This window comes from Xiphias gladius, chromosome 24 (assembly GCF_016859285.1).
Source record: "Xiphias gladius isolate SHS-SW01 ecotype Sanya breed wild chromosome 24, ASM1685928v1, whole genome shotgun sequence".
Classification (NCBI taxonomy): domain Eukaryota; kingdom Metazoa; phylum Chordata; class Actinopteri; order Istiophoriformes; family Xiphiidae; genus Xiphias; species Xiphias gladius.
The window spans coordinates 11,917,930-11,938,904 of record NC_053423.1 but is presented as its reverse complement, the minus strand read 5'-3'; the positions used below and the strand labels follow the sequence as shown (position 1 = coordinate 11,938,904).

Genomic DNA, 20,975 nt, shown 5'->3' with positions numbered 1-20,975 from the left:
CCAAATATCTGTTTGCATGGAAAATGTTATCAATCATCCGGTCCTAAATGAAAACGCCCTCATGCATTGACATTAATATTGTGTCTCTGACAGACAGGACAAGCCCATTCTACCGTGGTATATTACAGCACTGCGGCTGACTTGTTGCCTCGCCGTGTCTCTTTGTGGTTTTCACAATATGGGTACTCGATCAAACAGTATGCCACTCAAATTACCTTCTCGCCTTGAATGGTCGCCTTAATTATTTAGCATTTTAATTTGCTTAAACATACATTTTGTGTCATATTTCGTCTTTGGTGTCGAGAGTTTTAATATCGGTTTCATATGAGTGACAACTGGCTTCATATGAAATAAGACCACCGAGGTAAATGATTTCTTACTAAAAGTGTTTCACTGTGCTTTCTTTCTTTGTTTTTTTTCTCTTTCTGGAAATAGGTTAAATGATTATAAGTGTATGCATTGAGTATAGTTGAAGGCTATTTTCTAATATTTTTCGAAATTATATTGGGTTTACCGACAAGATAAGTCTTTTATCTGGGGCTGGAGCTCACCATAAATACATTTTAATTATGCGCAATGTTCAGTAAACATTTATGAAAAACGTCTCATGGCTCACCTTTTCTACTACTACATGTTACGAACTCGTAATGAGCCATAGCTTAAGTCTGATATGTGGAAAATCTTACTGATTAAGTCCAAATTGTGTTTATTCCTGAGTAAGTATCTCAAACAAAAAAAAAGTCTCTGCTCTAAAAGATTTACCTGCTGCTACATCGACGTTGAACTTCATCTGCTTTAAGTTAAAAAAAAGGAATACATGGCACTTCCGGTTTAACTATTTCCTATTCAAAATAAAAGCGCGATTTATGAAATCGGTGAGATCAGAGGAATGTGAGAAACTTGCTGACAACCATGTTATCACCATGCAGTCAACATTCAGTCTATGATTACAGCTAACCTCTTCTTGAAACCAAGATTACAACCGATATTAAAATACACGGAAATGCAGAATTTAGAAAAGGTGTACAAAAGTGACTTGGTATTTTGGTTAAAGAAATGTATATTATATTTGAAAGGGTTTGGTGTAACAGATAATAGCCAGGGGGCAAAGTTTAGCTTTTGTTACGTTTACGCCTCTGAGCAGACCATCTTGATTTCCCCCAAAATAAACGTTTACTGTGTCTCAACTAGTGTTTTTCATTTATGACATTCAAGTTCATGCACGATAAAGGTGTTTACTTTGAGGTTCGTAAACCGGAAATGTGGTTGCTAGCTCGGCCACCTTGACAGTTTGTTTCGAACTTCATCGCAAATTCAAGTAGCGGTGAAGCGAAGTTTGGCCTCTTCCTCGACAGCTGTGGGTAACACTAAATATTTTACACAGATAGCCAATTCTTAATCTTGAGAACGATTTGGCATGCGTAAATTTAATTTCAGCACGTACTTTTCTCGCTGAAAACTGAACGAAACCCGTGGAAGGGGCATTTGATTTGAGCTAGATTTGTTGTGCGTCCAGTTGGAGGCTACAGGTTTGGTAGCTAGCTAATCTGGGGAGATACCAAATCCGAGTTTGTTAATCCTTTCACATTTATCTTCAACACACCGCTGAAAAGGGTCGAGGAGGACGGTCCTAGTTCAACATCCACAGAGATAAAGACGTTAAGGTTCCGCTCAAGAAGTAACAAGGCTCACAGAGCTGGTAGTTGGGCATTTCTCCGGCGAAATGAAAAATTAACTCAACGTAAACTCACGTTAATGCTCACTGAAAGAATGCGAATAAACTCGTCAAGCGGAACCGAGACAAGGTCGTTGAAACTGAGAGGTTCACTTCAGCAGTAGGTGCCAGCGGAGTGGCATGAAAACTCGGTCCAGCTTTGCACCGAGGAAGGAATCGACACGATGGCAGCCTGCGGAAGAAGGAGTCGACCCAAGTTACTTTTTTTCCTCTTTGGTGCCACTTTGCTGGGATATCTAATATTTTTCAGACACAACTTCGGGGAAGTGTGGGCGACTAATCGACGAGAGGCCACTGTGGAAGGAGAGGTGGAAAATGAACAGTTTAAGAAGCCCGTCTACGAGAAGCCCCCCTTGGATTTAAATGCCCCGGGTGAAATGGGGAGAGCTGTCAAACTGAATCTGGACGAAAAGGAGAAGAGAAAAGAGGAAGAAAGTCTCAAAAAGAATCAGATTAACATTTATGTCAGTGATAAAATATCGCTACATCGCAGGCTGCCAGAGAGATGGAACCCACTGTAAGTAACCAGTAGAGTGGTGTCAAACCGAATAAACACCATTATCACCCTCAAATAAAGTCAGGACGAATTTTACACATTGTGGATCTCACAGCAAAGTTAAAACCCAACTCAATAAATGCCACAGAGACGACTAGTAAGTAATTTGCTGTTTGGGTGGAGTAATGAAGACTGCTTTCAATATCTGAAAGTTTTCTGTTGTGGTCAAGTTGCCAGGAGAATTTACTCAGGGGACCAAGCTTAAGCTTGCTGCTCTTGCCAATATATCTGTAATCAGTCTTTACCCTTTTACACAGCCTCACCCCCTCCCTCCTACGCTGTTTCCTATCAACTAAATTCTCCTTTGCAGTTGCAGAGAGCTAAAATATGATTACCGATCCTTGCCAACAACCTCAGTGGTGATCGCCTTCTACAACGAGGCCTGGTCCACCCTGCTGAGGACAGTCCATAGCGTGCTAGAGACGTCCCCTGACATCCTGCTGAAAGAGGTGGTGCTGGTTGACGACTACAGTGACAGAGGTACAGGCACAGGGAGACTGAGTCTGAGACAGACAGACAGACAGACAGTTAGACAGAATGATGGACAGGCATAGGGGCTGTGGCCAGGCAGGCTGGCAGACTGACAGTCAGAAAGGACAGAGAGGTTGTCAGAGGACACACAAGGAGGCATCACACAGACAGGTGGCAATCACTGGTTTGTCAGACAGGTAGAGGGGAGGAGGATAGACTGACATGGTGGCAGTTAGGAAAGCAAAATGAAGATATTGTAAAGTAGTGACAGGAAGTGAGATTAAGATGTGGATAAGGGGAAATCTTATACTGTACACACTGAGGTAGCCCCAAAGATAGAAATGTCACATACCTGGGCAATCTTTTATCATCCATATGAAAATGAAGACTGACTCAGTGTGTTCAAGTTTGTAGTCATTCATTGCTCAGTTTTCTGTACCCAAACTGATCAGTAACTGAGACATTTTAAGGAGTTGTTCTAAAATTTTTACGCTCATGACCCTGTAAATAAGTCAAACCCTGCCTCTCCCATTGTTCTAACATTGGGTGTATATGCAGGGTGGTGAACATAGGAACGCAGTCAAAGAATGATAATATTCCTTTCTTTCTTAATCAGCTTCACCATCTGCTATTTAAACCTGTTCATTGTATTAATTAAATGTCAGAAGTGATTTTCAGAAACATAACTGCTCTCATTACAAACATGGCCTTCATGCACATACATAGAAAATAACAAATTTTTCACACGTCTTTCTTTAATTTATTTGTTTACTTTTTCAATTTCCTGAAGCTCATCTGAAGGAGCCACTGGAAAAGTACATCTCAGGTTTGAGGAAGGTGCGTCTAATCCGGGCCACCAAGAGGGAGGGGTTGGTGCGGGCCCGGTTGCTAGGGGCGTCCATTACCACTGGTGATGTGCTGACCTTCCTGGACTGTCACTGCGAGTGTCACAAGGGCTGGTTAGAGCCCCTGCTCCAAAGGTGAGGAAACCCTCCGCAAGAAAAGAAAGGCCTCTTTCTCTTGGGTATTCCGTCAAATTGTGGCATACTGGCTGGACAGACTGTCCTTTTGTCCAATTGAAGTGTCACAGAGTGAAGCACTAAATCTCTACCAGCCAGCTACAGGAATGCTGTTATGTAGCTGACTCAGACTCAGTGTGATCAGTAACTTCTCTTCAGAACGAGGGCACCGCAAAAAGTTGACACAGACATTTGAGATGAACAATTTGCTTGCTTGGTAGCACTACTGCCCCCTGTCAACAGCTCTTCCCTCCCCTCTCCACAAGGATCAAAGAGGAGCCATCAGCTGTGGTGTGTCCTGTCATTGATGTGATCGACTGGAACACTTTCCAGTATTTAGGTAACTCTGGTGAACCTCAGATTGGGGGGTTTGATTGGCGGTTGGTCTTTACCTGGCACACTGTCCCAGAGTATGAGCAGAAACGCCGTCGCTTGCCCACTGATGTCATCAGGTGTGTCACGTGATCATTTTTTAAAAATGGATAACTTTACAAAACAGGTCTTACATTGAGACTTACAGCTCTACTGTCAGCTGGTACTAAACCTCACACTGATATATCACTTGTCTTATCCAGATGAGTTATATTCTATAAGATGTAGGTAAATTGTTGTCTGAACTGTTTTTCCCCTCAGATCTCCTACCATGGCAGGTGGTCTGTTTGCTGTGAAAAAGAACTATTTCCATTACCTGGGAACATATGACACAGGGATGGAGGTGTGGGGAGGAGAGAACCTTGAGTTCTCCTTCAGGGTAAGAAACTGTGTTGTGTTTGTTCGTGTCTTCATGTACATATACATGTATTCCACATTTGCAAACCCCTGGCTTTATGGAAAATAGACACAATGCACACTCTGTCTCCATACTGACATGAGATATGCATAGCTTTTTGCCGGAGCCACAGTGCAAAACACAAGGCACTAAAAAGGCAGCCATATCTGGTTTACATTTACCAAGATCTGCACTATATGAGACTCCTCACTCCCTGTCAAAACCATCCTTAAAGAATTATAACTAAACAACCAGTGGAAACAGGCCAAAGAGTCTGATACTTTAATTGCCGTGAAGAATTTGAACATCCCATTTCCTCCAATAACTGCAATATCCCAAAGGGAAGGGACCAAAAATAGCCTTTTTGTCTCCGAGCCCTTCAACAACAACGCTGTGCTTTGTGTTGCAAGATTAAATGATTGAATCATGGCTGAAACGCTAACCAAATCCTTGTGGTGATGCTGTTGATATCTTTTAGATTTGGCAGTGTGGGGGCAGTCTGGAGATCCACCCATGCTCCCATGTGGGCCATGTGTTCCCTAAAAAGGCCCCTTACTCACGGAGCAAAGCTTTGGCAAACAGCGTGAGAGCTGCTGAAGTCTGGATGGATGAATATAAAGAGCTCTACTACCATCGAAATCCCCACGCACGACTGGTGAGTATGCACAGACAGTGTGCTTGTCCATGTGTGCATGTGCTAGTGGTGTCAAACACAACCAAAACTATTCTTCTCATTCTGGCATATTTAATGACAGAATGACTTGTTTTCTTTATGGAGAATTATGAAGGCCTTGTATTTTTTGTGACTGCACTAATCACGAAGCTGTCTGTTTGATTAATGACTTGATTTCACCAGTGACACACTCTCAATCTCACACATACATGTACAAAGTTACATGCACCCCTTTCTCTCTCAAACTACACGCACACACACACACACACACACACACACACACACACACACACACACACATGCACACTGCACTCCCCCTGTGGTGTAAAAGCTCCCCTGATTAAGTGACACTTGGGATACATGAGCGGCAGACACCCAAGGTGACAGGGCTGTCAGGGGGTTCCGGTGCGTGATTACCACCTTTCCGTGTTACTCTGTGCCAACGGCTGTAACCCACCTGTTCTTGACAGGATGAGAGCAGTGCTAACCCATGGGGTGCCCTGCCTTTGTGTGCATGCATAGGAGGGGCTGGATTAATGTGTGACAGTGTAGTTAAGAGGAGCAGATCTCTGAACACAGATCAGGAGGGGCTCATCTACCTAAGAGGAGGTAGTCTTTGCAACCCATGGCACGACAAACCCAATACACCAAAGACTCCGGAAAAACACTACTTGACTTAAACACACACACATGCCACATACACACTAGGCTCTCTCAACAATTTTGTTTCATATTTTAAAAAGTAGGATTTAATTCATATTATTTTCTGGCAGTCTTATCTTTAAACTTTTCATTTTCCGTTAGTTTGCTGTCCTTTTTCTGGCACTTCCAGCAGTTTTATAAATTCTCAGGTATTTATGAGGAGATCATTAATCTCTGTTGTAACTTTGAACAATAAATTTGTCAATGTATTCTTTATATAATCCAAATGAATCTCTTGGGAGCTGGCAGATATTGTCATAGCAGATTGATTTTCATTGGCTAATAGTCACCCTTACATTACAGCATTTAAGTAGCAACTGTACTGGTCCTTAATTTTCCCAGAATTGGCCTGACAAAATGTTGTGGCCCCCACTGGCCCTCATTGTCTTCCTACGGTCCATCGTGTCCCTTCCCATTGACAACAGACTGTCTCCTTTGGGAATCCCTCTCTTGGCCAAATAAAGAAAAGGGCCACTTAGAGCTGTGCTCGGGCAAACCACCATCATCCATCATCATCCCACAGTGCTGTGGAAGGTGTGGCGAACATATGCTCACCGGCAAATGAAAGTGGAGACTGTCTACTTCCCTGCACTGTAACTCTCTAATCGTGATCACTGTGGTGTGTATGTGTGTAACTATGTATGCATAAAGGTAATTACATAAGTACACACATACTGTTTGCATGTACTAACATGGACGCACACTTTTTAAATATACAGGTCGATCATCTTGCTCTTGTTTGACCAGGATGCAGGATGGTTGGTTGACTGTTGGGAGCTCTGTTTGTTTAAGGGCGTGTTGTTATTTATAATGTACTGTAATTATGTACAGTTGTGGAACAACTATAGATGGTGCTATTGTATACCATATCAGGACAGAGCCATGCTATGAATACGTCCTCTGACACTGCAGTTCTCCTTGCGTACACACATAAGGACTTTGTTTTCGATATGAGATGCCATTGACTGATACTTAACATCATGTAATATCCGTATTACAGCAATTCTATTTTTCCTGATATTGTCTTGAATCTCAGGTTATTAAGGCATAAAGGTGGAACAAAAATAATGAGATGGAACTATCATTTGTGGTCCGTGTTTCTAGGAGGCCTTTGGAGATGTGACAGAGCGGAAGAGGCTTAGAAAGAAGCTGGGCTGTAAGAACTTCAAGTGGTATCTGGATAACGTTTACCCCGATATTCACATCCCAGAGGATCGGCCAGGCATGTTTGGAATGGTGAGAACACATCTGAGTCTGAGTCACTGATTGTCAGGTTTAAATTAAAATCTGAATTTACCAATTATCACCAGTTTGATTGTATTTAATCCAGCTGAGCAGTGCAGACCAGAGGCTTATCGCAAAAAGCATAAAAAAACACAGTGTTCCTTTCCTTTGGCATTCATTTCCTCAACCTTGTACGAGTCCCTGTAAGCTATATTTTATAAATGCCTGAAAAAAAATATATTGATGTAACTTTTTTTGCTCATTAAAGCTTAAAAACCGGGGCAAGACCAACTACTGCTTTGACTACAATCCTACAGATGAACACACGGTGGTGGGCCAAAGCATCATCCTCTACCCATGTCACGGCATGGGTCAGAACCAGGTACTGGACATTAGACTTTCAAGCTACAGGCCATACAATCTTTCTCTAAATGTTTTCTGGTGAAAAACCACTTCAGTCTGTTGTAACGGGCATTAAAATGTCTAAATTTTAACATTGTGAAATACTAATACTCTTTATTAGACTCTGTTGTACTTGAGAACTTCAGAGTCTTATGTTTTACATTTAGTCACTGATTTTTTTTTTTTTTCAACTTTACCTCAAAACAATAAAAACCCAGCATTAGTGCACTGGCACTTTTAAACTATTGTTAAATGTCACAGATGTAGACTCATTTATCAAAACTTTTTACTTAGGTTTTAATGTATTTTTTACAAGCTCCACTGAGATTTTAATTAATTTTGATTTCAGTTCAACTGAACTCTTTGCTGTGTCTATACCTTCAATGATATGAAATTGTGCCATGTATTTGTTTACAAGAATTTGAAATGGCTCTTCAAATGTCCCTGTAGTCCTTTGAGAGTCACCTGCCCCAGTCACTAGCCTCATTCTGATTAATCTCCACCTTTTAGCACCCTTGTGTTCCTCCTCCTTATCGTTCTTCTAAAGTTACACTCTTTATTTTTCCTTTCTTACATTTTTATTTGTCATCTCCTTACTCCCTATTTTCTATTTACCTAAGACAGTAGTAGTCATGGTCATTAATAGCTGCTCAGACCCCTCTAAGTCAAGTTACAATCCTCTTATTGTATATTAGACAGCAAGGGTTTGTAGCTGTACTTTTACAAATCTGGGAATAGTGGCCTAGATCTGCCTGTCCCAGCTTGAAAAATGATATGTTGTCCCTGATACAATAGAGAATGTATTTCCCAACGCCTTTATCTTCTGTGGTTGACAGTAGTCCAGGAAACACTGAAATTTACTATTGTTACTCCAGCAGCCCTCTGTGGACACACACTGATGTCGTCTCTGTAGGAAGTGCTTGTGCTGTCTGCCTTATGATAGTGTTCTGCATGTTGCAGATTCACACTTACTCCACACTTTCAATCACAGTCTGTGCAATAACAGTATGTGTGTGTGTATGACTGTGTGCGCGTATACACAAACATGTACACACAAGCCTTCTCTGAGTACACCGTGTACATTTGCTTTGTGCTTGCTTTTCCCTCTGAGTCACATATGCACAGTGGCATAAAAAAGTTTGGGCAGCCCGGGTCGAAGTTTCTGTCACTGTGAATAGTTAAGTGAGTAGACGATGATCTCATTTCCAAAAACCATGAAGTTAAAGATGACCCATTTCTTTAATATTTTTAGCAAGATTACTTTTTTAAGTCCACGTTTTACACTTTCAAAATAACAAAAAGGAAAAGAGCCCGAAGCTAAAGTTTGGCTGCCCTGAATGGTCAGTACTTGGTAACACCCCTTTTGCAAAGTATCACAGCTTGTAAAGGCTTTTTGTAGCAGGTAAGAGTCTAACAGTTCCCGTTTGGGGGATTTTCGCCCATTCTTTCTTGCAAAAAGCTTCTAGTTTTGTGAGATTCATGGGCCGTCTTGCATGCACTGCTCTTTGGAGGTCTCTCCACAGATTGTCGGTGTCGTTTTGGTCAGGGACTTTGAGGGCCAAATGCAAAACCTTCAGCTTGTGCCTCTTGAGGTAGTCCACTGTGGATTTTGTGGTGTGTTTAGGATCATGATCCTGTTGTAGAAGCCATCCTCTTTTCATCTTCAGCTTTTTTACAGACGGTGTGATGTTTGCTCCCAGAATTTGCTGGTTTTTAATTGAACCCATTCTTCCCACTACCAGTGAAATGTTCCCCGTGCTACTGGCTGCACCACAAGGTCAGAGCATGATTGATCCACCCCGTGCTTAACAGTTGGAGGGGCGTTCTTTTCATGAAATTCTGCTCCCTTTTTTTCTCCAAACATACCTTTGCTCATTGCAGCCAAAAAGTTCTTCAAAACTTTTTGTGCACCACCACTCCAGAGCCAGCCAGATCTTCCTGATGGTCTCTAAACTTGAACTCCACCGTTCCTGTTAACTGCCATTTCTTATTTACATTACGAACTGAGGAAACAGCTCCCTGAAAACAATACGCTATCTTTTTATAGTCTTCCTGCTTTGTGAGAATCAGTTATTTTAATTTTCTGATTGCTAGGCAGCTGCCTAGAGGAGTCCATGGCTGCTGATTGTTGGGACAAGGTTTGAGGAGTCACAGTATTTAAAAAGCTTGAAATTTAAATCACTTGGCCTTTCCTAACAATGATTGTGAACAAGCCATGGCCTTAACAAGCCAATTAAGGTCTGAGAGATTGGTAAAAGTTATGACAGCTTTTTTTTTTCTTTCAAACTCTTAAATTGTACAAAATAAAAACAATACACTAATCTTGCTTAAAATGTTGAAAAGAATGTTTCACCTATTAACTTTATGAAATGAATGTTTCCATTTAGCTTTAATTTGACATTACACAATTTGCATGAAAAGATTGAAACCCAGCTGTTTCATCTCCTCCCACAGTTCTTCGAATACTCCACGGACGGTGAGATCCGCTATAACACAAGAGAACCTGCTGGATGCGTTGTGGGTGACAACATCAGCACCTACCTGACTGTCCAGCCATGCAGAAAACGAGGCCAACTTGTACCTGCAGATCAGAAATTTGTCCTCCGAGAGGTAATGATTACATTTCTGTTTATCATCTCTATGTCTGTATTTATAAATCCACACTTAAACAAAGAGGGGTAAGACAGAAAGTAGCATGGTGTCGGTCAAAGTGAAGGATGGAATGAGTTTTTGAGTCGCTGTCTGTTAGCGAAAGAGTAGTGTAACATGATATCTGATTTGGGGTCCACAAAGCAGTTTCCCTTTGAATTTTCTGACTTTTTATTCAGCGTTCCACATTATTTATTACTTCCCTTCTTGAACCGCCACTGATGCTTCAAAATATTGTTAGACCCAAATTCTCAAACACTGACTCGCCGTTTTCCAACTCCACACCCCTCCAATCACCTACAAACCTCTACTTTTTTGGCTTTCTCTAGCTGTTACTGATCCTCTTCTTATAGGTGCAACTGTGTCTGTTCTAGGTTTCTTTTGACTCAATCCAGAGCAGGGTGAAATATTAATACTGTTGTGATTTCTTTTTTTTTTTTTTTTTTTAGAAATAATTTCTGAAAATCTCACAGTACATATTAGATATATATATATTACTGTCTTTTTAATTAGAAAGCACTGTACAATCAGCAGAATTATTTCTCGTAAAATTCATACTTTAATAATGTAAGTCTTTTATGTGTTATTACTGGATTGAAACTGAGAGAACTGAATCATGAGGGCCCCGCTAGGACCAAAATCTAATTCATTAAACAGTCAAAAGTCACATCGAGCACATTACTGAGCTGCTCCTAGGTGTTGAGCACCAATGTGGCTGATACTAAACTGTAAATCAAAGAGCACCAGCAAGCTGGGTATTCACCATACAATGCTGGCAGTTGTTTAGCATGTGTTCAAGTGTAGTTACACCAAAGCGATGTCAGTAGCTAAACCACACTCTCTAAATGTAAACGGAGCCAAGAAAGACTGAATGGATGTACTATGGAGGCAGGAGGCGGAAAAGTGGGGAATTGAACAATAAAGGGAAGGAGAAGAGAAAATGAAGCAAATAAACATGCAAAAGAGGGTAAGTAAATGGGCAGATCAATGACGGCAGAATATGTGTGCTCCAATAGTAAGTGCTGGTGCTCTTAAAATAGTGTTGAGCATCATTCATAATGTAAAAATAATAAAGATAATACTGAGCAGCAGCCGTACCTGTAGTGTTTTGCAATAGCTGCTTTTTTAAACTACCTGCTGGCCAAGTGATCAACGAGCATGTAACTACTCTCCAACCTGGCTGTTTTCAGGACGGGAGTCTGTACCATGTGGTGAGCCAGAAATGTGTTCAGGCATTAGACAAGACGGACAACGGGACACCAGCCCCTTCACTCCAGCCCTGCTCTGACAGCCTCCACCAAAAGTGGCTGTTTGAGGAAGGAATGTAAGGCCATCAACCCTGAATACATGTATAAACCTATTCTTCATTCAGGGCCAATAATATAAGGAGGGATATTGGTGGATTGAATTGTTAAATGTTTCTTTGATGTGTGTGCCTTGCCCTGAAAGGAGCCCGAAGGAGGAAGGTTCTCTGCTCCCTTCCAAACTTCAGCCTTTGCACATTTTTCTGCCAGCGGGATTTAATGGATCAATAAGTACTTACATTCTGAAGTACTTTGTAAAAAAGAAAAAAATCTATATATATAAATATATATAAATATATATATATATAAATGGGAATATTTTTTTTCTTGGATGCTGTAGCTGGGAGATAGGAGCCTACTGCAATATGTATTGTTTTTCTCATCAAAGAGATGCTTGAGAATTAGTGATAAACTGTGCGTCTCTACATGCTGACTTTTTTCTTATTTTTATTTACCCAATCCACTGCTGGTGAAATCTTAAAGAATGAGAGATATGAAGATCACTTGCTTTATGCACAAATGGACAAAAACTGAAACACGAGGGCACCCATTTGAAAGGACGCAACTTACAAGCTAGTGGCTGGCATTAAAGTGATTTTCAGAGCCACATCATGAGGCAATTTAGGATATTTGCATCTTCTCCTCTAGAGGGGGCCAACGTGCCTCCCTGCACTTTTATTTCTTTCAGTGTCTTTCTATTTAAGAGAAAGTGGGACAAATCTTCAGGTATTTTGTTAAGAACCTTTTCAGGATATTTTGGGTGCTTGCTACTCTTACATACAGGTGGCTTAGAGAAAAGACTTGGATCACAGGCATTATGCAAGTACCTAGCAAATCTTGAACTTAATCACCTAACTACTGATAACAGGAGAAACTCCGGTCTTATTCTGTTCTGCTTTTACTGAAGTAATTTTGAAATGCAAATTTAGCTGAGATAAAATGACATGGGCCATTTTGCTAACTTTTGTAGTCATTTTTGAAAAACGTTCAACATAGTGTACTTGTCTCTGCAGCTTCATAACATTAATCGTAGCCATATTTTATGAATTTAATTCATGTGATGTCAACTATGTTGTTTTTAAATGATGTGTCTTGTAAATGAGACTAAATTACTGTTATTTCATAGCGTCACTGCAGACATATCTCAACTTTAGTCATAAATAAGTCAGAATTTATTCATTTAATGCTGGTCAGTGCAAATGTATAAAGACTGACATTGCAAGCTTAGGGTCTTCTTCCTCATCTTGCTTGTCCACTTTGAGCCCATAGAGAATGCCTGATCTAAAAAAATGTATTTTTCTATTTTGAGATATCCCTTGATGCTCTTGAACTGAATGTATATTTTGTCACAGGATGAGACAGAAAGAGAGCAGTAGTTAACGTTGTGACAGTGTCTGCACACTTATAGTACACATGCACCCCTGCTGAGAGTATGCACAGGTGAGGAGGCATTCCCTTGAGTGAATGCATATTACTCCAGTGGTTTGTACCAATTTGTGCAAGCTGCCTCTGTTTTCATCCGTCAGAATTAGACAACCATAGATCCCTCTGTTCGGGGCTGTGGTCACTTCTGTGGCTGTCCCTCAGGCTATGCAGAGGGAATAAAGGAAACAGCGGAGGAGCAGACAGTTGTTGGTGCCTCCAGAGTGCTGGGATGGCAGATGGCTTCCTGATTGATTTTCTGGTCCTCTCCCAATTCTTTATCACCACCTCTCCCTCTCTGTGTCAGAGGTGTGCAGCGGAGGACTTATCTTTTGGACTCACGCCAGCCAAGTCCTCCTGAGCACTTGTATACTCGTGTGCTTGAGGTTTGATTTATGGGCAGAAGTCATCAAGAGTACAGTTTTTGACAGCAGAAGCAGATAATGGAGGATGGTGAATGAAGCAATTTGTGACCTCTTCCTTACAATTAACCTTCACAGGCTGTTGGCCCATCAGTCTCAAAGGAGCCCTGTTAGGAATTGATGTTAGGGGATGATCATAGTAAAATAGATTTTTGCTATTGATTCAGAATGTATACTCACAATAATATAAATGGGAGATGGAAAAAGACAATTTTGCAACTACCACAGCTGGGACTTGAGTAGAATCAGAATCCCTTCCTTTGCCAGATGTAATGTATGTACAGTAGTGTGTAATAGTGACATTGTTGCAGGGACATGGTAACATCTGTGCATATGAGCTCACTTAATACAAGCCTAAAGGGACAGTGCAAGATGTGCATTACTTACCAGTCAGAGCATACAATTACAGTTGTATTGCAGTGTGTAGAGCAGTGTAAAAGAATATCGTGAGATAACTGTACTGAGTAGGATAAAGGCATAAAATGAGTTCCAAGCATATTGGAATATTGAGTAATTCCTGAGGTTAAAGTTCCCAGTAGTCCGTAATGGCTTTTGCTGGCATTACGAGTGGTACATGATTGTGTTGACAGTGCTTGGTAATAAATGGAATGGACCAAATGACCAGTGGGAGGATTATTGTCAGCCTCACAAAGGAAGGGGAGGGGCATTTGTTTTCAGGACTGTATGATGGGTGGTAAGGCTAAAAGGGCTGATTGTGCTCTTAATAGAAGAGCACCATATGCCCGAGGAAGTCCTAACAACAAGATTTAAGAAAAGCTGCTGTAGTGAGAATCATCCATGACAGATCAGTTTCACCAAGAACAAATGAAATTGCTTAATACAGTTCTCATACTGAATGTATTGAACACTTTAAGAAGTGACAGCTTTTCCATTTTCCTCAGTTTGTGTCTTTAGCCTCTAAGTGGAGTATAAATATTCTCTCCTTTTATTAAAAAGGGTTATTTATTGTTCCATTTGGCCATCTGTTATTCCAGACATGTCCTACATATCGCTGGAGTTATATTGTATGCTAATTTGATATTGTAAACACAGCTGCAATAAAATTTATGTTCGCCAGTTGGGGATCATATCTCTCTGGCAGGTCACATAGGGCTTTTATATCAGCGAAACCTTTGTCGTAAACGGAGGTGATATCCCAGGGATCTGTCGGAGCACTTGAACCTGTAAAGTGGCTGATTGCACTGTCACCCAACCCTAATGGACCAAGCAGTGCTGTTTTACAACAGCATGCACATCTTCTGTTTATAATGACAAACAATTCCCAGTGGAGACATTTCAATTATTTAAGTGGTAAACATGCGTAAATAATAATACTGGAATCAGAAACACTGTGTCTGATGTAGTAATGCTGTTAGTAACTACAGTGGCCTTATATTGTTATTGAAGGATGTAATTAACATTATGTTAGTGTTTTTCGGATCGAATAAATGGACCATATCTGATGTCAGTGTACTTCTTTAATTGTTGTCAATTGAGAGTCAAAATAAGTAAACACGTAAGTAATGTTGGATATGTGCTAATGCCTGTGCCTGCTCATTATGTTCCTTGTTTTATGTTCAGTTTAATGCCTTTAAACTGTGTATCGACATTGGCAACACTTCCAGCAGACTTAATTTATAAAAAATACTTTACTAAAAATTCTTCTGATCTCACTGTACACCATTGTTTATCCATAAGACTGTGACTCATCTGCATCCACAAGAGGTAAAACAGGCTATCATCCACATTTAACTGCGTTGGAGACGTGAATCGAGATGCTTGGAGGGTAATGAGAGAAGGAGAGAGAGAGATTTCTCCAACCATATCTGATTTGTTCGATCATCAGCTGCTGAGTGAGATGGTGAAATGTTGCGCCCACTCCAAGTCACTTTTGTTTCCCCTGGTGTTGATGCTCTGCCCTGCAGTCTTTCTCAATTACTCATTTTCGATGCTCTGCTGTTTGTTTCATAGGCTATACAGGGTGTGTGTGGACTAAGACTTTGTATCAAAAGCATGAAAAGGGAGTGATCCACCATACATGTGGATAGATGAATGTATCTTTCCATAAAAACTACAAATGTTAAAGTATTAGAAAAGGTAAAATTGCGACTGTCAATCTAAGTGTACCCCACAGCTGAAAATAATAGTGACGTATATTTGTGCCCCACTGAAGACACCGCATTAGACAAGCTGGTTTCTCTGTTGCACAAGATGACATGCTCTGATGGAAAACTTGCCAGAAATCTTTGCATTCTGACAAATGCCGCATAGACACCACTTGGCTGCTTCCTAGGAAAATGAGGAGCGCTGCTGCAGAAGGCTGTGATGCTGCTTTCTCTGGCGCTGCCTCATCCTAATCTTTTGGGTGCATCCTTGTGAAATATGCGGCACAATGTAGTGCTATAAAATATCCTGAAAGTCAGCAAAGGCGACCACAGCAATGCTGTATTTAGTTGTAGTCTACATACAATGTAGGCCCAGTTTTTGATCTGGTGTTGCATATGTGCAGCACTACAGTCTCCCACACTCCATATGTGTCTTTAATGATAATCCAAAACATGACACCCTGTGGTGCAAGTCCTTGGAGATGCTCAGGCTTCAGTTGTCAGGGAGTGAGAGGAACCATAGGAGGAGCAGCACACACATACACGCACCGATAGGAGGCCATTTCCACACTCCATGTTGGTTCAGTTTATGTAATCCCCAATACCCAGAACAGCTCAGGAGCAGTGGCTGTTGGCTGCATACATTAGATGACACACTTTCACTTTCAGGAGGGACTCCAGACGGTGCAGTAAACATGTGAGGCCTAGATACAGAGATAGCATTGCATTTCCTATGCACTGCCACTGCCTTGCATCAGATGAGGTGGATCATGCAGTGAAGAAAGCAGCAGGGCTTCCATGAAGCCTCTCAGTCGGTAAATTCTTTTAAATAACCATAACCAACTATTCAGCAGTTGATCAGTTATGTTTGAGCCATACTGCAGTTTTATTTGTTGGATTGTGTGTGGGCCACATCCATTTCGCAGAACTCATCATTTTCATGGAAATCAATTGTTCCAGGCAGCAAAGAAAAACCTAAACAGCAATTAACCTTGCCAACTTTCAACACAACAGACGTTCAGAACTGTAAACGTATCTGTTAAAACACAAGCAACATCTACAGGATTTTGTACTGAAGACAGAAAGATGTGAGTTTGAGGTTTTTATGGTCCTAAAAATATGCAGTTGTAGAACATTGATGTGAACCATAAATACCACAGTGTGACAAATGAGCACAGTGAGCATGGGAAGAATTATCCGTTGCAAATGATGTACTCAAGAGTTTCTCAAGCTTACTTCAGTGTAGGGTCGAGCTTATCTGATCCATGTCTGTGAAACCAGTCAAAGCAGCATCAAAAGGCAGATTGCTTGTCGCTTATTTGCCTCGAGTTACTCCCTGTGTTTTTTGAGTAGAGTCGGGCCTCACCAGGATCTCACTCGAGGAACAATGTGAAAAACCTGGCTCTCCAAAATATGATTCAGCTGAGAACCCCACAAGACCACAAGAAAATCTGTACTTTTCGTCTTCTGCAGTGCTGCGATTTGAATCCAAAATTCACACACAGCTACGGCAACACTAGAGTTAATTGATCATTTGCCAACTAGTCATTTTCTCATTAAAAAAATCTTCTGATCCCATCCTCATTCTGAGCAGTTTAAACAGAAGTGTTTATCCTTAAAACAAGTAGATTTGACTATTTGACTTTGATTGTGAAGACGATTGTGGATAATATTGCCCCCTTTTAAATTACTGCAAGAGTCAGAGTGTAGCTGTAAATTAGTGGACCATAGCTTTGTTAGTTGCGACTGTGGACTAGTCCTTGATAATGTGTCACTTGTCACTTGCTCGGACTTGCTACAGAGAGTATTCTGATCACGGGTGCTCTGTTGCAGACTGAGGAATACAACAGGTGGTTTTTGATCAACCATTGTGCTTGTGTTCGTGCTGTTCTTGATTTTGTGAAACTTGAAGGAGCTATCACCAAAAAACAATGCTGTGTCCCGAACATACTCCTTTTTTTTAAAGCATCTAAATGACCCAGATGGAATATGGTCATATAACAGCATAGTTTCATTTTTAAATAACTCACCAGTTGTGGACCAAAATAGTTTTTGTTTTGTTTTAACTTGTGAGAATATTCACAGGAAGATTAGTTCGGGAACATTTGCAACAGTAATAAATTGAATAAATATAATCGTTGAGGCAGGAGTAGCCAGACAGTAAATGATGAAACAGACATAAACTCCCAGTGGCTTTGGAGCACAAGGCTACTTTCAGAATCTGCATTAAGTTAATTAAGTTTGAAATTCAACATTTCTGTTGTTGTGCATGCATTTGGTGCAGATTTCTGACATAGGCATTTGGGAGTTTGTTGAAAATGTATCATTTTTTTGGGGGGGCTTTGATTATGTTTTTATGATTAATCCTTTTTTTTTTTTAGTTACAAAGCAGTTACAAATGGCACCTTTTATTTTAGATGGCTATGTTTCACTGAATGCAAATCTCTCTTGCTACTTATGGTGACACTGCCGATGGAGTTAATTATGAGAAGCATTTTCCATGGTGAGAGAGGGGAGAAGGAGTCAAAGCGCATATCACACTTGCTGCTGGAGTCTGTCAATCTTTTCTCTCCCACAGTGAATGGAAATATGAGTATGTGTTATTTCTAATGTAGATGATATGGATTGGGATATAAGTAGGAATCAAAGCAAGGTGTTGTACTTAGGTGTCTTATTTGTGCACATTTTTCTAAATGTTGGAGTTTGACTCTTCAGACTCAGATTGATGTTTCTCCACGGAGTTTTCCTCATACTCTGCTGTCGTTCCCTATCAGATGTAATGTTGAAGCCAGTCCAAGAGCAAATCATATTTGGCAGAAATTATGTATCCTGCTAAAGAGAACACCAGAGTCACATTGATTCACACCCAGACAGACTGTGATTTTTCACAGGCTCCCCCCACTCAGCCCACATTGAGAAAATACCTCTTTAATGTGTTCCTACAAGATAAAATGCTTCCACAGGCGATTAACCATTCAGCCCCCCTCCCATTCATTTCACTTCATCAGATTACTTGACCACTTGCCAAATGGCCTGCCTCTCCCCACAGGGAAATATACTGTATGTATTTCCTTTGGACAAAATGAGATGTGTTTGATTTATTGTTCCTCACACAGTCTTTTTAGACATTCGAGCAGCCTAAGTTCAGCTCAGTCAAGTGCTCAGAAAGTGTACCCTTTCCAACGCATATTTTATATTCAGGTTTACATAGTTTCCTAGAGCTGTTTTAGAGTTTCAGGTTGTGACTAGTGAAATTGGCAAAGTATCAGTTTACAAATAATGTAGACTGAATTAAACAGGGAACCGTGTATATGTTCCAATCTCACAGATTTCCTCCCACATTCAGGTTCTGACAACAAACTGAATCGCCCATCCCTGCACCAGATCAGCCAAGCCTCAGCTTCCTGGGTAAAAGGCTCGATATGTTGCACCCACTGCTGTAGACTTCGTCACTGCTGGTGTTGTTTTTAGACACATTGGAGACTTAATTTTAGCTTTTCAGAAATGGCTCCGTGAGATCTCACTGCCTGATGCCTGTTTTCTCATCACGCTCAGGAGATGAAATAAGTCCTACACCTTGACATGCTCCTGATTTGGAGTGCCAAAGACACCGACATTTTCTTTTCATAGTGTGTGATTAAATTAAATTCTGTCCTCTCTTGAGGGGTTTTTTCATTTAAGGGGTGTAGTGATGCAGGTCAAACAAACAGATCCCTTGCTGTCTGAGTGTAGTTATGTGTGAATTAAATGCCTCATCACTTTGCAGAGGGAGTTTCAGCTGTGTAAGTTAATTGTGATGGTCTTCCACATGCACAGTATACACACATTAGCATGCATAAGCGTGCTGTCTGTATACCAACTACGACCTGACACACCAGTCTGAGAAGTCTGTTGTCTGTTTTATTTTACTCTCCAGTGTGCCTGAGATGCCAAATTACCATACTCGGAGCTTATTCTGAATGAAAATGTTTTTTTTTGTTTTTTTTTTAAAATCCGTTTCCTGCCAGGGAATTAATTACAGTAGTGTATTAATCTTATCTGTTGGTGCAGAGGCAGTGGATAAGAAAATGGCGAGGGAAAAAAAGTAGCAGCAAGCAGTCAAGCTCACGCATCTGAAAACTGGCTAATGTTCTTTTAAGAGAGAGACAGTACTTAGAGTTAGCAGTCGCCAAGTCTAGCAAAAAAAAAAAAAAAAAAACAACCTATCCCTGCCTCTGCATAATTCATTACTGATGTGATGATGATTCGCTTGGTCGGACAGCCAACTACCTTGGCAATGGAAATTTAACTTAGATTGATGCAGCATACACACAGTATTAATCATCTAAGTCATTGAGCTGATGCCTTATTCAGAGTTGATAAAACATATTAATCAGGGGAAGTCTGTCAATGTGGTTACCCTCCCACTTTTTTTTTTTTTCAAAAACCATTACCATTTTACTTTCTAAAATGAGTATGTCTGTATGGTAAATATGAAGCTAGAGTCAGCAGCCAGTTACCTTAGCATAGCATAAAGACTGGACACACGGGGAAGCAGCTATCCTGGCACTGACCAAAGGTGACAAAACCCACCTATCAGCACCTCTAAGGCTCACTAATTAACATGCTGTAACTCGTTCGTTTCATTCAAAAAAATTAAGCGTCAACATGACATGGCAGAGCCAAGCTAGCCGTTTCCCCTTGTGTCTAGTTTTTAACTAAGCTAAACTAACTGGCTGCTGGCTGTACAGGAGCTTCGTATTCATTGTACAGACAAGAGATTGCCATCCATTTTCTCCCTCTACTTCTCAGCCTGAAAGCGAAAAAGTGTATTTCCCAAAATGTTGAACTATTCCTTTAAGAACGAAACTTTAAAGATACATTTTAGTGTAGGTCACCATCGGATTAGAGGATGTTGTATCCAAGAGATAATAGGGGTATTATGACCAACAAGAGTTAAGCAGTTTACAGAAATGACTAGGGTACACTGAAGAAAGCTTGGTGATGATAGAAAGGTTTTATATTTCCCTACAAAAGCAGCAGGGTATTCCTCTGCTATATACGCTGCCTTTTCTGGCGTATGGTGCCAGCCTGGTTGGGCAGCGGATCATTTGTGGGTGCAGAGTTCCAGTGAATGCCAGAGCATGGGGAAGGGGGGCGTTCTGGCAGTGAGCCAAGTCACTGACCTTTCCAGCGTGCCGATCGATAAGGCTCAACATTGCAGGGCTCCGGAAATCTCTCAGCAGAGACACAAGAAGCAGAAGACTCTCACTGTCAGATGATGCGCTAATTGCTTGTGGCTGCGAAGCTCACCTACCCCTGCTGGATGAATCTCAGTGGTAAGATTCAGCCTTCCTGCCCCTGGGCCCTTCTGTGGCGTATGGATCCTCAAATCACTTGGGGCCATGTGGCTGGTTGCTGTGAATTCGCTAGGTCACATAAGGTGGCATATACTGCATGTACATGCTGTGCATACACAAAGTCCCATACATTGCAAGGAGTACAGTATATGTGCAAATACTATAATGTACTATAGTGTATTA

The 20,975-nt window shown here is 40.9% G+C and overlaps 1 protein-coding gene across 1 annotated transcript in view; it reads left to right on the top strand.

The window, feature by feature from the left end:
• Positions 1–1,277: 1,277 nt before the first annotated feature.
• The window catches only part of galnt12 (UDP-N-acetyl-alpha-D-galactosamine:polypeptide N-acetylgalactosaminyltransferase 12), a 21,672-nt gene continuing 1,974 nt past the window's right edge, over positions 1,278–20,975 (top strand). Inside the window, exons 1-10 of the mRNA XM_040121595.1 lie at positions 1,278–2,252; positions 2,602–2,771; positions 3,553–3,742; positions 4,048–4,233; positions 4,415–4,532; positions 5,029–5,205; positions 7,030–7,161; positions 7,418–7,531; positions 10,006–10,161; positions 11,391–11,524. Coding sequence (XP_039977529.1) covers positions 1,900–2,252; positions 2,602–2,771; positions 3,553–3,742; positions 4,048–4,233; positions 4,415–4,532; positions 5,029–5,205; positions 7,030–7,161; positions 7,418–7,531; positions 10,006–10,161; positions 11,391–11,524 — 1,730 coding nt within the window. The 5' untranslated portion in view covers positions 1,278–1,899. The remainder of the gene's footprint in view (positions 2,253–2,601; positions 2,772–3,552; positions 3,743–4,047; positions 4,234–4,414; positions 4,533–5,028; positions 5,206–7,029; positions 7,162–7,417; positions 7,532–10,005; positions 10,162–11,390; positions 11,525–20,975) is intronic.